General features: G+C 44.3%; 1 protein-coding gene across 4 annotated transcripts in view; it reads left to right on the forward strand.

Moving 5' to 3' along the window:
• Positions 1 to 13,120, forward strand: part of snx25 (sorting nexin 25) — a 262,889-nt gene that overhangs the window by 127,671 nt on the left and 122,098 nt on the right. For all 4 annotated transcript variants that reach the window (XM_067982600.1, XM_067982602.1, XM_067982599.1 and 1 more), the window contains one exon: positions 12,547 to 12,617. In XM_067982600.1, coding sequence (XP_067838701.1) covers positions 12,547 to 12,617 — 71 coding nt within the window. The remainder of the gene's footprint in view (positions 1 to 12,546; positions 12,618 to 13,120) is intronic.

Genomic DNA, 13,120 nt, shown 5'->3' on the forward strand with positions numbered 1-13,120 from the left:
TTGAATAATACCGTGGGATCTTTTATGTCCATCTCAGAGCGCAGATGGGCCCTCAGTTTAACTTCTCATCAAAAAGACAGCACCTCCAATGGTGCAGCACTCCCTCAGTACTGCACTGAAGCGTAAACCTAGATTGTGTGCTCAAGTACCTCGAGTAGGACTTGAATTCACAACCTTCCAATAGAGGCGTGGGTGTTACAACTGAGCCAAGACTGACACCTAATCCTGCGAAGAAGGCCCATATACAGTATTTGAGGTTTCTCCTATTGTTTGTATTTGATTGTAAGTCACCCAGGTTTTTTTTCCTCCATTCTCTGCACCATTTAATGGATGATGTGGAGATGCCGGTGATGGACTGGGGTTGACAATTGTAAACAATTTTACAACACCAAGTTATAGTCCAGCAATTTTATTTTAAATTCACAAGCTTTCGGAGGCTACCTCCTTCCTCAGGTGAACGATGTGGAAATGAAATCCTCGAAATGAAGTCGCATTTATAATTCACAGAACAATGCTTGGTGATAACAGACAGTTTTTTCAACTGCCTGTTGCCAAGGCAATCAGTGTGCAGACAGACAGGTGTTACCTGCCAGGTCTCAATATACAAATCACCAAAAAAAAACAACAAACAAAAAAAAACAGAGATAGAGAGGTAGAAACATAGAAAAGACAGCAACTGACCCGTTATATTAAAAACAGATAACATTTGTTCGCTGGTGGGGTAACGTGTAGCGTGACATGAACCCAAGATCCCGGTTGAGGCCGTCCTCATGGGTGCGGAACTTAGCTATCAATTTCTGCTCGACGATTTGACGTTGTCGTGTGTCTCGAAGGCCGCCTTGGAGTACGCTTACCCGAAGGTCGGTGGCTGAATGTCCTTGACTGCTGAAGTGTTCCCCGACTGGGAGGGAACCCTCCTGTTTGGCGATTGTTGCGCGGTGTCCGTTCATCCGTTGTCGCAGTGTCTGCATGGTCTCGCCAATGTACCATGCTCTGGGGCATCCTTTCCTGCAACGTATGAGGTAGACAACGTTGGCCGAGTCACAGGAGTATGAACCATGCACCTGGTGGGTGGTGTCCTCTCGTGTGATGGTGCTATCTGTGTCGATGATCTGGCATGTCTTGCAGAGGTTACCGCGGCAGGGTTGTGTGGTGTCGTGGACGCTGTTCTCTTGAAAGCTAGGTAATTTGCTGCGAACGATGGTCTGTTTGAGGTTGGGTGGCTGTTTAAAGGCGAGTAGTGGAGGTGTGGGGATGGCCATAGCGAGGTGTTCGTCGTCATTGATGACATGTTGAAGGCTGCGGAGAACATGGCGTAGTTTCTCCGCTCCGGGGAAGTACTGGACGACAAAGGGTACTCTGTTGGTTGCGTCCCGTGTTAGTCTCCTGAGGAGGCCTATGCGATTTTTTGCTGTGGCCCGTCGGAACTGTCGATCGATGAGTCGAGCGTCATATCCCGTTCTTACTAGGGCGTCTTTCAGCGTCTGTACAGCCAATCTCCGGACGCCATCCTACAACTCATCCGCTTCATCCTGGATCACAATGTCTTCACCTTCAATAACCAGTTCTTTACCCAATTACACGGAACAGCCATGGGGACCAAATTCGCACCCCAATACGCCAACATTTTCATGCAGAAGTTCGAGCAGGACTTCTTCACTGCACAAGACCTCCAACCAACACTATACACCAGATACATCGACGACATTTTCTTTCTATGGACCCACGGCGAAGAATCACTGAAGAGACTACACGATAACATCAACAAGTTCCATCCCACCATCAAGCTCACCATGGACTACTCCTCAGAATCAGTTTCTTTCTTGGACACACGAATCTCCATCAAAGACGGGCACCTCAGCACCTCACTCTACCGCAAGCCCACGGACAACCTCACGATGCTCCACTTTTCCAGCTTCCACCCTAACCACGTCAAAGAGGCCATCCCCTATGGACAGGCCCTGCGAATACACAGGGTCTGCTCAGACGAGGAGGAACGCGATGGACACCGACAGACGCTGAAAGACGCCCTAGTAAGAACGGGATATGACGCTCGACTCATCGATCGACAGTTCCGACGGGCCACAGCAAAAAATCGCATAGACCTCCTCAGGAGACTAACACGGGACGCAACCAACAGAGTACCCTTTGTCCTCCAGTACTTCCCCGGAGCGGAGAAACTACGCCATGTTCTCCGCAGCCTTCAACATGTCATCAATGACGACGAACACCTCGCTATGGCCATCCCCACACCTCCACTACTCGCCTTTAAACAGCCACCCAACCTCAAACAGACCATCGTTCGCAGCAAATTACCTAGCTTTCAAGAGAACAGCGTCCACGACACCACACAACCCTGCCGCGGTAACCTCTGCAAGACATGCCAGATCATCGACACAGATAGCACCATCACACGAGAGGACACCACCCACCAGGTGCATGGTTCATACTCCTGTGACTCGGCCAACGTTGTCTACCTCATACGTTGCAGGAAAGGATGCCCCAGAGCATGGTACATTGGCGAGACCATGCAGACACTGCGACAACGGATGAACGGACACCGCGCAACAATCGCCAAACAGGAGGGTTCCCTCCCAGTCGGGGAACACTTCAGCAGTCAAGGACATTCAGCCACCGACCTTCGGGTAAGCGTACTCCAAGGCGGCCTTCAAGACACACTACAACGTCAAATCGTCGAGCAGAAATTGATAGCTAAGTTCCGCACCCATGAGGACGGCCTCAACCGGGATCTTGGGTTCATGTCACGCTACACGTTACCCCACCAGCGAACAAATGTTATCTGTTTTTAATATAACGGGTCAGTTGCTGTCTTTTCTATGTTTCTATCTCTGTTTTTTTTTGTTTGTTGTTTTTTTTTGGTGATTTGTATATTCTGAGACCTGGCAGGTAACACCTGTCTGTCTGCACACTGATTGCCTTGGCAACAGGCAGTTGAAAAAACTGTCTGTTATCACCAAGCATTGTTCTGTGAATTATAAATGCGACTTCATTTCGAGGATTTCATTTCCACATCGTTCACCTGAGGAAGGAGGTAGCCTCCGAAAGCTTGTGAATTTAAAATAAAATTGCTGGACTATAACTTGGTGTTGTAAAATTGTTTACCATTTAATGGAAGAAGTGCAGTGTCAAAGGCTCACCCCACCTGAATCAAATAATCTGAGGGGCCTGGCATTTGGAAATGACACATGATGGTGCCCTGTCTAGTAATCACTGACTCAGGCACTGACTGGCTAAATATCACTGATAGGAGTGTACTTTTCTCCCAGTAGGCCGTGCTTTTACACTTTTTATCTGTAACCTAAAAGAGCTGACTGCAAGAGGTCAGTGTACAGCTGTGATAGGTTTTGCCAGTCAGCATTGAAGTCGGAGATTGCTCATCCTAATGTTCCGGTTTCCCATGTCATAATGTGTCATTTTCCAGTGTGTTATTACTGAGAATGGGCCCTGCAACCCTATCAGAACCACATTCATATTACCACAGAGGGTGGTTATTGAAGTGTTTCAAAATACCTGGGTAAGTTCAATATAAAAATAAACTATGTAGGGAACTGCAATAAAATTGGGACAAAGTTGACAAACATGATCATACATTAGAATCCCAATCACCTGCACTTTTACCATCCACATTCACAATTGTTCATGAACTGGACCTGTGGGAGCTGAGCATTCGATCGTTCCTTTCTGTTGCTGCTCTGGAACTTCATTTGGGGATTCAGGTCAAGTTGTGTCTTTTGATGGGCTATGCAAAATCCACTCAGAATGAAGCATATTGCACAGAATCCTTGGGTCAGATTGTGTTGGGTACTCGGATCAGGTTATAGAATCATAGAGTACAGAAGGAGGCCATTCGGCCCATCATGCCTGTGCCATCTCTTTGAAAGAGCATTCCAAATAGTCCCACTCCCCTGCTCTTTCCCCATAGCCCTGCAATTTTTCTCCCCTTCAAATATATCTCCAATTCCTTTTTGAAAGCTACTATTGAAATTGTTTCCACCACCCTTTCAGGCAGTGCATTCCAGATCATAACAATTCGCTGCGTAAACAAATTCTCCGTCTTTCGCCTCTGGTTCTTTTGCCAATTACCTTAAATCTGTGTCCTCTGGTTACCGATCCTCTTGCCAGTGGAAACAGTTTCTCCCTATTTAATCTGTCAAAACCCCTCATAATTTTTGAACACCTATTAAATCTCCCCTAACCTTCCCTGCTCTAAGGAGAACAATCCCAGCTTCTCTAGACTCTCCGCATAACTGAAGTCTCTCACCCCAGGTACCATTCTAGTAAATCTCCTCTGCACCCTCTCCAAGGCCTTTACATCATACAGTCATATCTTTTACTGAGCTTCTTTGCTTTTGGACCACCACTGTAGGTCAATTTGCAGATTCAGACTAGGCCATTTATCAACACGGAGCTGCAAATTAATGTCTAGATGATCCGCTCTATTGTGGCTGATAATCGAGGTTTCCGTTATATAGGTCTTCTCTAAAGTATTCTTTTTAAGGCAGGTTGTTGGGTCAGAGTTGTGGAAGTTTTTCTCTGAAGTAGATGGTGTTAAACCTGACTTGAGAGTACTCGGTGCTGACCCTGGATATCAAGTGTGGAAAAAGTTTCATCTTTTCCATCATTCACCTTGATGAACAAAAAATTAATCCAAGATAGTAATTAATGTGAAATAAATAAAGGTGACTGAGACGGCATGAAAACTGAACAGCTACTTCAGAACAAGATTCATGTGATAAAGATGAAATGATGCGGAGCTTTTCTGGTTCTTCTCACCCTCTGGACAAAGGTTTGCCAAACACATTTTTTTCCCCTGGAATCAGTTCTCCTTTAAACAATTAGATAAAAGAACAGATAATGGCTAGCCATGAGTTAGAAGCAATGATTTAATCTTGTGTTTCTCCTGACATTTATAAGGTCCTCAAGCTCTGCTCTTGCAGTTTGATGTCAAAATTCCTTGATTGAATTAGTGCCTTGAACTCGCTCCAGTCACTATTATACCGTTTGCTATTCCTCTTAGCCATTATTAGCATTATTGGTATTTTCATACAATGCCAGTTTTCATGTTGAATTTATCCGTGTGTGTGCATCTATTTAAATTGCTTTTCCCATCAGCAACAGTTCAAAGGTTGAAGTACTATAGTTGATAGTAAGCTCTCCATTTCCTATCCAACTGCCGCTAAGTGTTTATGATTCTCAATCAGTTGGAACTCTAATCTGCTAATGTAGCTTAATTAGCTTTAGCAATTTCATGGAATCATGAAGAATTGATGAGGTCTAATTTAGTTGTCAAATGTACCATTAGCATTTATTATTTATTTCAAGAAATGGGTAGTCCATCAATTCAAATCACTGCCTGTCACTGCTCTAGGCCAGTATTGTCCAGTAGAAATCACTGACTAGCCACAGATGTGGCTACGGTGACACTGTTTTAGCCACATGCGTTAATTTTAGTAGAAAACGCCTTACACACAATACAGGTAAATCTACTTCACATGTATATTTACTTAACAAACATCTACCACCATTCAGTGATCAAAGAAGTAAACGACTCGCATTGATCAAAAAACACTTGCACACTCTGCTTTTCGTCTTATCATTTTACCAACAAACGCACAAAAACATTAAAATACACATGCATACTCTGTACGAGTATGAGTATTGAGATCACATGCTCAAAGACGGCACCTATTCCTCATTTTTATTTACTAATCAGAAATGCAATTAGCCACATCTGGATTCCCAATTAGCCACATGTGACGAGCAGCTAACGCATTGGATAACACTGCCCGAGAGCTTTCTGTACTGCCGTAGATTACAGTATTCGTTAAATCTGAGAAATACAACTTGGGACTTCTAAGCTTATTTCTTCTAAGTTTGAATTCTAATGGGTATACAGTCAGCATATGCTAAATGCTGTATCTATGAATAAGAAATATGATAAGTTATCATGTATACTGTTCCTGACCCAATAGCACCTTAAAATCACACTGGAGGCATGACTTTTGACAATAACTTGCTTTCAGTGACTTGAGGGGGATAATCTTCATGCCAAGGCGGGAGAGAAATGAAAATGGTTTAAATGAGGAGCTGAATGAATGGCTATGGTGGGTGGGTTGAAAGACCTTTTGCAATCCCATCATTTTGTGTTCCTGTTGAGATGATTTGGAATAAAAATACTCTGACTGAGCTACGTCTTTTGTCGTAGATTTGCTATATCAGCATATCTGTTGTTATCTTTGAGAAAAAGTGAATTTAGCAATCAAATGTACAAGCTGTTCTTTTAACCCTATATCAGATTAAGTGAAAACATGCCCATCTCTGTCCTCCCACCCCCTTCATTAACAACATGCTGTTGTGTTTCTGTAAGGTCATGGTTGGTGATAGCAACTATCTTTTTCTACTTTGTGGCTCTTTACAATGGGAATAGATTGTTCAAGTAACACTTTCGCCTGATATTCTGCTTCATTCGCTAATCTGTGGAATTGTAAGCGTCTGTCAAGGTCAGCACAACAAAATTATCAAAATGGCTTAGCAAGGCTGCTGCAACTCTTATGGCCGTAGCGATAATGAATGTTCAAGAAACACTTTTTGAACTTTCTGTTTACTTGGCGAATTAGATTCTGCAAGGCTAATTTCCCAAATCAGTCGATTAATTTGACAATATAATTTTGTCTTGGGTATTGCTGTAATCTTCAGGCTGTGTTTAGCTGCATTTTTGGATGGTATCATCTTATACAATGCTTCACATTGCAAAGCTACTTTGACATTGGGAGGTTTTTCTGGGCCTGCTTCTTTTCAATGATTGGGAGGGGATGCGGAGAGGGAAGGGCTTCTGGCTTATTCCCTAAGTAAAGTTTGTGCAGTTGTTTTAAATAATCACATCACTAATCTTGTCCGTGCCTAAACGGTGATTTTAAATCTTGAGAGAAACCAAAAGAAACTCCAAAATTTTAACAGGCATCAGATAATGTTCACTGCTGTGTGCATTTAATATAGTGGGCACTATGTTTACTTCCTAGATGTCAGGAAGCAGTTCTTCACGTAGAGTGATTAGTACCCGGAATAGTTGTCTGAAAAGAGCATTGGAGACGAAAAGTCTGGAACAGTTAAAGAGGCAGTTGGATGCTGTGGTAGGGGAGATCATGGATAAGATGAATAGCTTCCATCTCTATACTTTGTGATCTGTTGTGAGGTGAATTTTCAGCGTATTTCTTGGGAAGAAAGAGCTTGTGTTTACATAGTGCCTTTCCTGCCTACAGGATGTTTTTTTTTATTTGTTCACGGGATGTGGGCGTCGCTGACAAGGCCGGCATTTATTGCCCATCCCTAATTGCCCTCGAGAAGGATGTCCCGAAGTATTTCACAACCAATGAATTATAATTATACTTCTTCAAAAATGTTTGTGTCTTGAACTTAAAAGCTGCCAATACAATCTAATTTTGAATATCACTTTAGATTTATAATAAGAATTCATCATGTATATTAAAATTCTGTGGTTTTCTAAATCATGAGCTCTGTATTTTTCCTTCAGACATCTAGGGCTCATGGTCTAATTCTTAGTCTGAATTTCAACAATTGTAAACAATTTTACAACACCAAGTTATAGTCCAGCAATTTTATTTTAAATTCACAAGCTTTCGGAGGCTTCCTCCTTCGTCAGGTGAACATTTACCTGACGAAGGAGGAAGCCTCCGAAAGCTTGTGAATTTAAAATAAAATTGCTGGACTATAACTTGGTGTTGTAAAATTGTTTACAATTGTCAACCCCAGTCCATCACCGGCATCTCCACATCATGAATTTCAACAGGAAGTAATAGTCACCTAAAGGCTGGGGACAAGACTTCATAGGGGAGATTTTCCTGGTTCTGTGTCTGGGTGTATTGGACTGCCTGAGCGCAGAGAATATCAGAAAATCGGGCGGGATCCTTTTACAGGCGCGTGCTCTGACCTGTCCGATATTTGCTGAGCCCAGGTGACCCGTTGCGCCTGGGCACTGGCCCAGGAAAATCTCCCCTCGCAGAATTATTTATAAAATGATTGCAGCATTTCTTTTTATCTGATTACATAAATTGGGTCCTACTGAAAATGGGAAATATTGAACAAATAATGTAAATGGGAGATTCCACTCTTCAACAGGATGTGGTGACCATGGTAAACTATCCCTCCTCATCTTTCTGCAGCTTTTGACACGATTGACCAGACCATCCTCCTCCAATGGTTCTCCTCCGTCATCCAGTTCTTATTTATCCAGTCATAGCCAGAGAATCACCTGCAGTGGCTTCTCTTCCCGTTCCCACACTGTTACCTCTGGAGTCCCCCAAGGATCTATTCTTGGCCCCCTCCTATTTCTCATCTACATGCTGCCCTCGGTGACATCATCCGAAAACACGATGTCAAATCCCACATGTACGCTGACGATACCCAGCTCTACCTTACAACCACCTCCCTTGACACTTGCACTGTCTCTGATTTGTCATATTGTTTGTCCGACATCCAGTACTGGATGAGCAAAAATTTCCTCCAACTAAATATTGGGAAGACTGAAGCCATTGTCTTTGGCCCCTGCTGCAAACTCCGTTCCCTAGCCACCAACTCCATCCCTCTCCCTGGCTACTGTCTGAGGCTGAACCAGACTTTTTGCAACCTTGGCATCCTATATGTCCTATATGAGATGAGCTTCTGACCACACATCCACTCCATCACCAAGACCACCTATTTCCACCTCTGTAACATCGCCCGTCTCCGCCCCTGCCTCAGCTTATCTGCTGCTGAAACCCTCATCCATGCCTTTGTTACCTCCAGACTGGACTATTCCAATGGTCTCCTGGCTGACCTCCCATCTTCCACCCTCCATAAACTTGAGCCTATCCAAAACTCTGCTGCCCATATCCTATCTTGAACCAAGTCATCACCCCCGTGCTCGCCGACCTATATTGGCTCCCAGTCCGGGAATGCCTCTATTTTAAAATTCTCATCCTTGTTTTCAAATTCCTCCATGGCCTTGCCCTTCCCTATCTCTGTAACCTCCTCCAGCCCTACAACCCTCAGTGATCTCTGCGCTCCTCCAATTCTTGCCTCTTGCGCATCCCCGATTTTAATTGCTCCACCATTGGCGGCCGTGCCTTCATCTGCCTAGGCCCTATGATTTGAAATTCCCTCCCTAAACCTCTCCGCCTCTCTCCCTCTCTCTTCATCTTTAAGCCGCTCCTTAAAACCTACCTCTTCAGTAGGTTTTGGCCACCTCCTTACATGGCTCGTTGTCAAATTTTGTTTGATAACCCTCCTGTGAAGTGCCTTGGGATGTGTTATTACATTAAAGGCATTAAATGTACATTGTTGTTGTATGAAGATTTCGACATTGGTGACACACCATCCAGGTATTCCTGCTCCAGCAGAAGCAGAGTCCTATTGGGAGAATGTAGAATACAGCCTCTCCCAGTCTCTTACACATCCTGAAGTTAGACATCCCAATCTTGTGGTAATGGTTAAGTCGAGTGGCAGATGTGCAGTTGCACATTTTTTTTTTATTCGTTCACGGGATGTGGGCGTCGCTGGCAAGGCCGGCATTTATTGCCCATCCCTAATTGCCCTCGAGAAGGTGGTGGTGAGCCGCCTTCTTGAACCGCTGCAGTCCGTGTGGTGACGGTTCTCCCACAGTGCTGTTAGGAAGGGAGTTCCAGGATTTTGACCCAGCGACAATGAAGGAACGGCGATATATTTCCAAGTCGGGATGGTGTGTGACTTGGAGGGGAACGTGCAGGTGGTGTTGTTCCCATGCGCCTGCAGCTCTTGTCCTTCTAGGTGGTAGAGGTCGCGGGTTTGGGAGGTGCTGTCGAAGAAGCCTTGGCGAGTTGCTGCAGTGCATCCTGTGGATGGTGCACACTGCAGCCACAGTGCGCCGGTGGTGAAGGGAGTGAATGTTTAGGGTGGTGGATGGGGTGCCAATCAAGCGGGCTGCTTTATCTTGGATGGTGTCGAGCTTCTTGAGTGTTGTTGGAGCTGCACTCATCCAGGCAAGTGGAGAGTATTCCATCACACTCCTGACTTGTGCCTTGTAGATGGTGGAAAGGCTTTGGGGAGTCAGGAGGTGAGTCACTCGTTGCAGAATACCCAGCCTCTGACCTGCTCTTGTAGCCACAGTATTTATATGGCTGGTCCAGTTAAGTTTCTGGTCAATGGTGACCCCCAGGATGTTGATGGTGGGGGATTCGGCGATGGTAATGCCGTTGAATGTCAAGGGGAGGTGGTTAGACTCTCTCTTGTTGGAGATGGTCATTGCCTGGCACTTATCTGGCGCGAATGTTACTTGCCACTTATGAGCCCATGCCTGGATGTTGTCCAGGTCTTGCTGCATGCAGGCTCGGACTGCTTCATTATCTGAGGGGTTACGAATGGAACTGAACACTGTGCAGTCATCAGCGAACATCCCCATTTCTGACCTTATGATGGAGGGAAGGTCATTGATGAAGCAGCTGAAGATGGTTGGGCCCAGGACACTGCCCTGAGGAACTCCTGCAGCAATGCCCTGGGGCTGAGATGATTGGCCTCCAACAACCACTACCATCTTCCTTTGTGCTAGGTATGACTCCAGCCACTGGAGAGTTTTCCCCCTGATTCCCATTGACTTCAATTTTACTTGGGCTCCTTGGTGCCACACTCGGTCAAATGCTGCCTTGATGTCAAGGGCAGTCACTCTCACCTCATCTCTGGAATTCAGCTCTTTTGTCCATGTTTGGACCAAGGCTGTAATGAGGTCTGGAGCCGAGTGGTCCTGGCGGAACCCAAACTGAGCATCGGTGAGCAGGTTATTGGTGAGTAAGTGCCGCTTGATAGCACTGTCGACGACACCTTCCATCACTTTGCTGATGATTGAGAGTAGACTGATGGGGCGGTAATTGGCCGGATTGGATTTGTCCTGCTTTTTTTTGTGGACAGGACATACCTGGGCAATTTTCCACATTTGGGAAAACTTAAGTGAAATGTCTACTATTTCCTTTATTATCAAAACTAAAAGAAGGCTCTCAAAAACAGGTATTTAAGTTGAAGTCCTCACAATAAATAATTCAAACAACCCTGGGATAAAAAGCAGAAACACTGGCAATGATGGTGACTGCAACAACTTACAATTATATACAGTGCCTGCAATGTAGAAATTCAGACTAGAAGTTAGACCATGAACTTTTTGATCTGTATGGGGACGTACAATGCTCAGAATTTAGAAAACTGCATAATTTTGAAGTGCTTCACAGGCAGAACGTAAACAAAGGAACGGATACAAGACAATGTTGAGTAAGCTTTTAATGGCAGGGACGTAAGTAGAGAGACAGTGGCTGAAGATTCTACCATCAGTTGAAGGGGAAGATATGTGGAAGGCCAGACGTGGAGAACTAAAGCTGCGGTAGGTAATTCAAGGCTACAGGGCGAGTCAATGGAGGGATTTGAAAATGTGCGCAAGGAGTTTATATTCAATGGCACTGGGGGATAGAGAGACAGTCCAGGTCAGCAAGGATGGAATTGATGGGCAATTGGAATTTAGTGCAGGATAGGATAAGGGAGTTTTGAATAAGTTGAAATTTATGGAGGGAAGTGGATGCGAGGCCGGCAGGAGGACATTGTAAAAATGAAGCCTACAGGTGACAAAAGCATGGATAATGCTTTCGGCCAATGGAGGTGGTGAAAGTAACCAGCCTTGTTGATGGATAGGACATGGTGTTTGAAACTCAATTCTTTATTGGGGCGCTACAGTTTCATTCTGCCTGGGGACTGTAAAGGGAACTATATAGGCGTAGGAAATTGAGCCATTGATACAGATATACTGGCAACTTTGGGACAGATAGAATAGAACCATGTGAATGTAGTCCCATGGATCCGAGCAACAGAAGGATGACGACGTGGTTGAACATCGTGACGAGCTCAGGGAACACAAAGGGAATTAACTTTCCTCAATGAGTCATAAAAAGTGACATTTGTTCGCAGGGGTAGCATCATAGAATTTTACAGCACAGAAGGAGGCCATTTGGCCCATTATGCTGAATGAGCTAGCCATTCAGTCCCTAACCTCTCCCCTTTCGCTATATCCTTCCAAATGTTTATTTTTCAAATATTTGTCTACAATATTTCCCTTTAAAAAGCAAGAATTAATTCTGTTTTCACCACCATTTCTGTTGAGCATTCCATGTCCTAATGATCCTCTATGTAAAAGAAAATTCTACTAACCTCTGCCTTTGTTCTTTTGGTGATAATCTTAAATTTATGCATTCTGGTTACTGGCTCACTGACCTGTGGAAATAGTTTTTCCTTATTTGCCTGATAAAACCCCATATGATTTTTAAAAACTGTTAACAGATCTCCATTTAGCCTAAAGCCCATCGAGATAGAATTCAAATTTGGATCTCCCAGTCGACAGTTCAGTACTCTGGCACTATAGTTGCTATGGTTACTGCGTATTTTTATGGAATTGTCATTAAATCGTGAATGCAAATGTTACTTGTGCCTAAAGAATTCAAAATTCTGTCTCTTAAACAGGTATCAAATTGTCGTTGAAATAATTCAAGCAACTACAATCAGCAGCTTACCGCAGATGAAGAAACCAAAAGGTAAGCAATCTACCGAGCTCCCTCCTAGTGCTCCCTGTGACTAAAATCCTTTGACTACACATGTAACCTTAGCAACACTTACAGCCAGTTGTACTGTATTAATTAATTTCTCATGCAGTAAGTGCAAGATAGGCCATCTTTATTTTTGCACAACATAAGCAAAGATAATGTCAATGTGTTAAATTCTCGTACTACGCACCCCCCCCCCCCCACTCAGTTTCCTCCCCTTAACCCTCCCATCCTTAAGATAGAGGCTAATACTTGGCTTCTACAGGCAATGGTTGACCCTCTGATGCATTGTCCCAAAGTTGAGTTATTCATGTGTGTTAGCAGCCTGTTCTATTGTGGCATACCGTCATCAGTGAGGCAGCCTGTGCCCTTAGCCATAAATACTCCCAGCAGGAGTGGCCGGCTAGTGGTCAGGACTGAGATGGCTGGCCAATTGTTCATCAGTTTTGGTTACTTTTATTCAAATGGTGCCAGTTAACTGCGCTGACCCACTG

This window comes from Heptranchias perlo, chromosome 4, assembly GCF_035084215.1.
Source record: "Heptranchias perlo isolate sHepPer1 chromosome 4, sHepPer1.hap1, whole genome shotgun sequence".
Lineage (NCBI taxonomy): Eukaryota > Metazoa > Chordata > Chondrichthyes > Hexanchiformes > Hexanchidae > Heptranchias > Heptranchias perlo.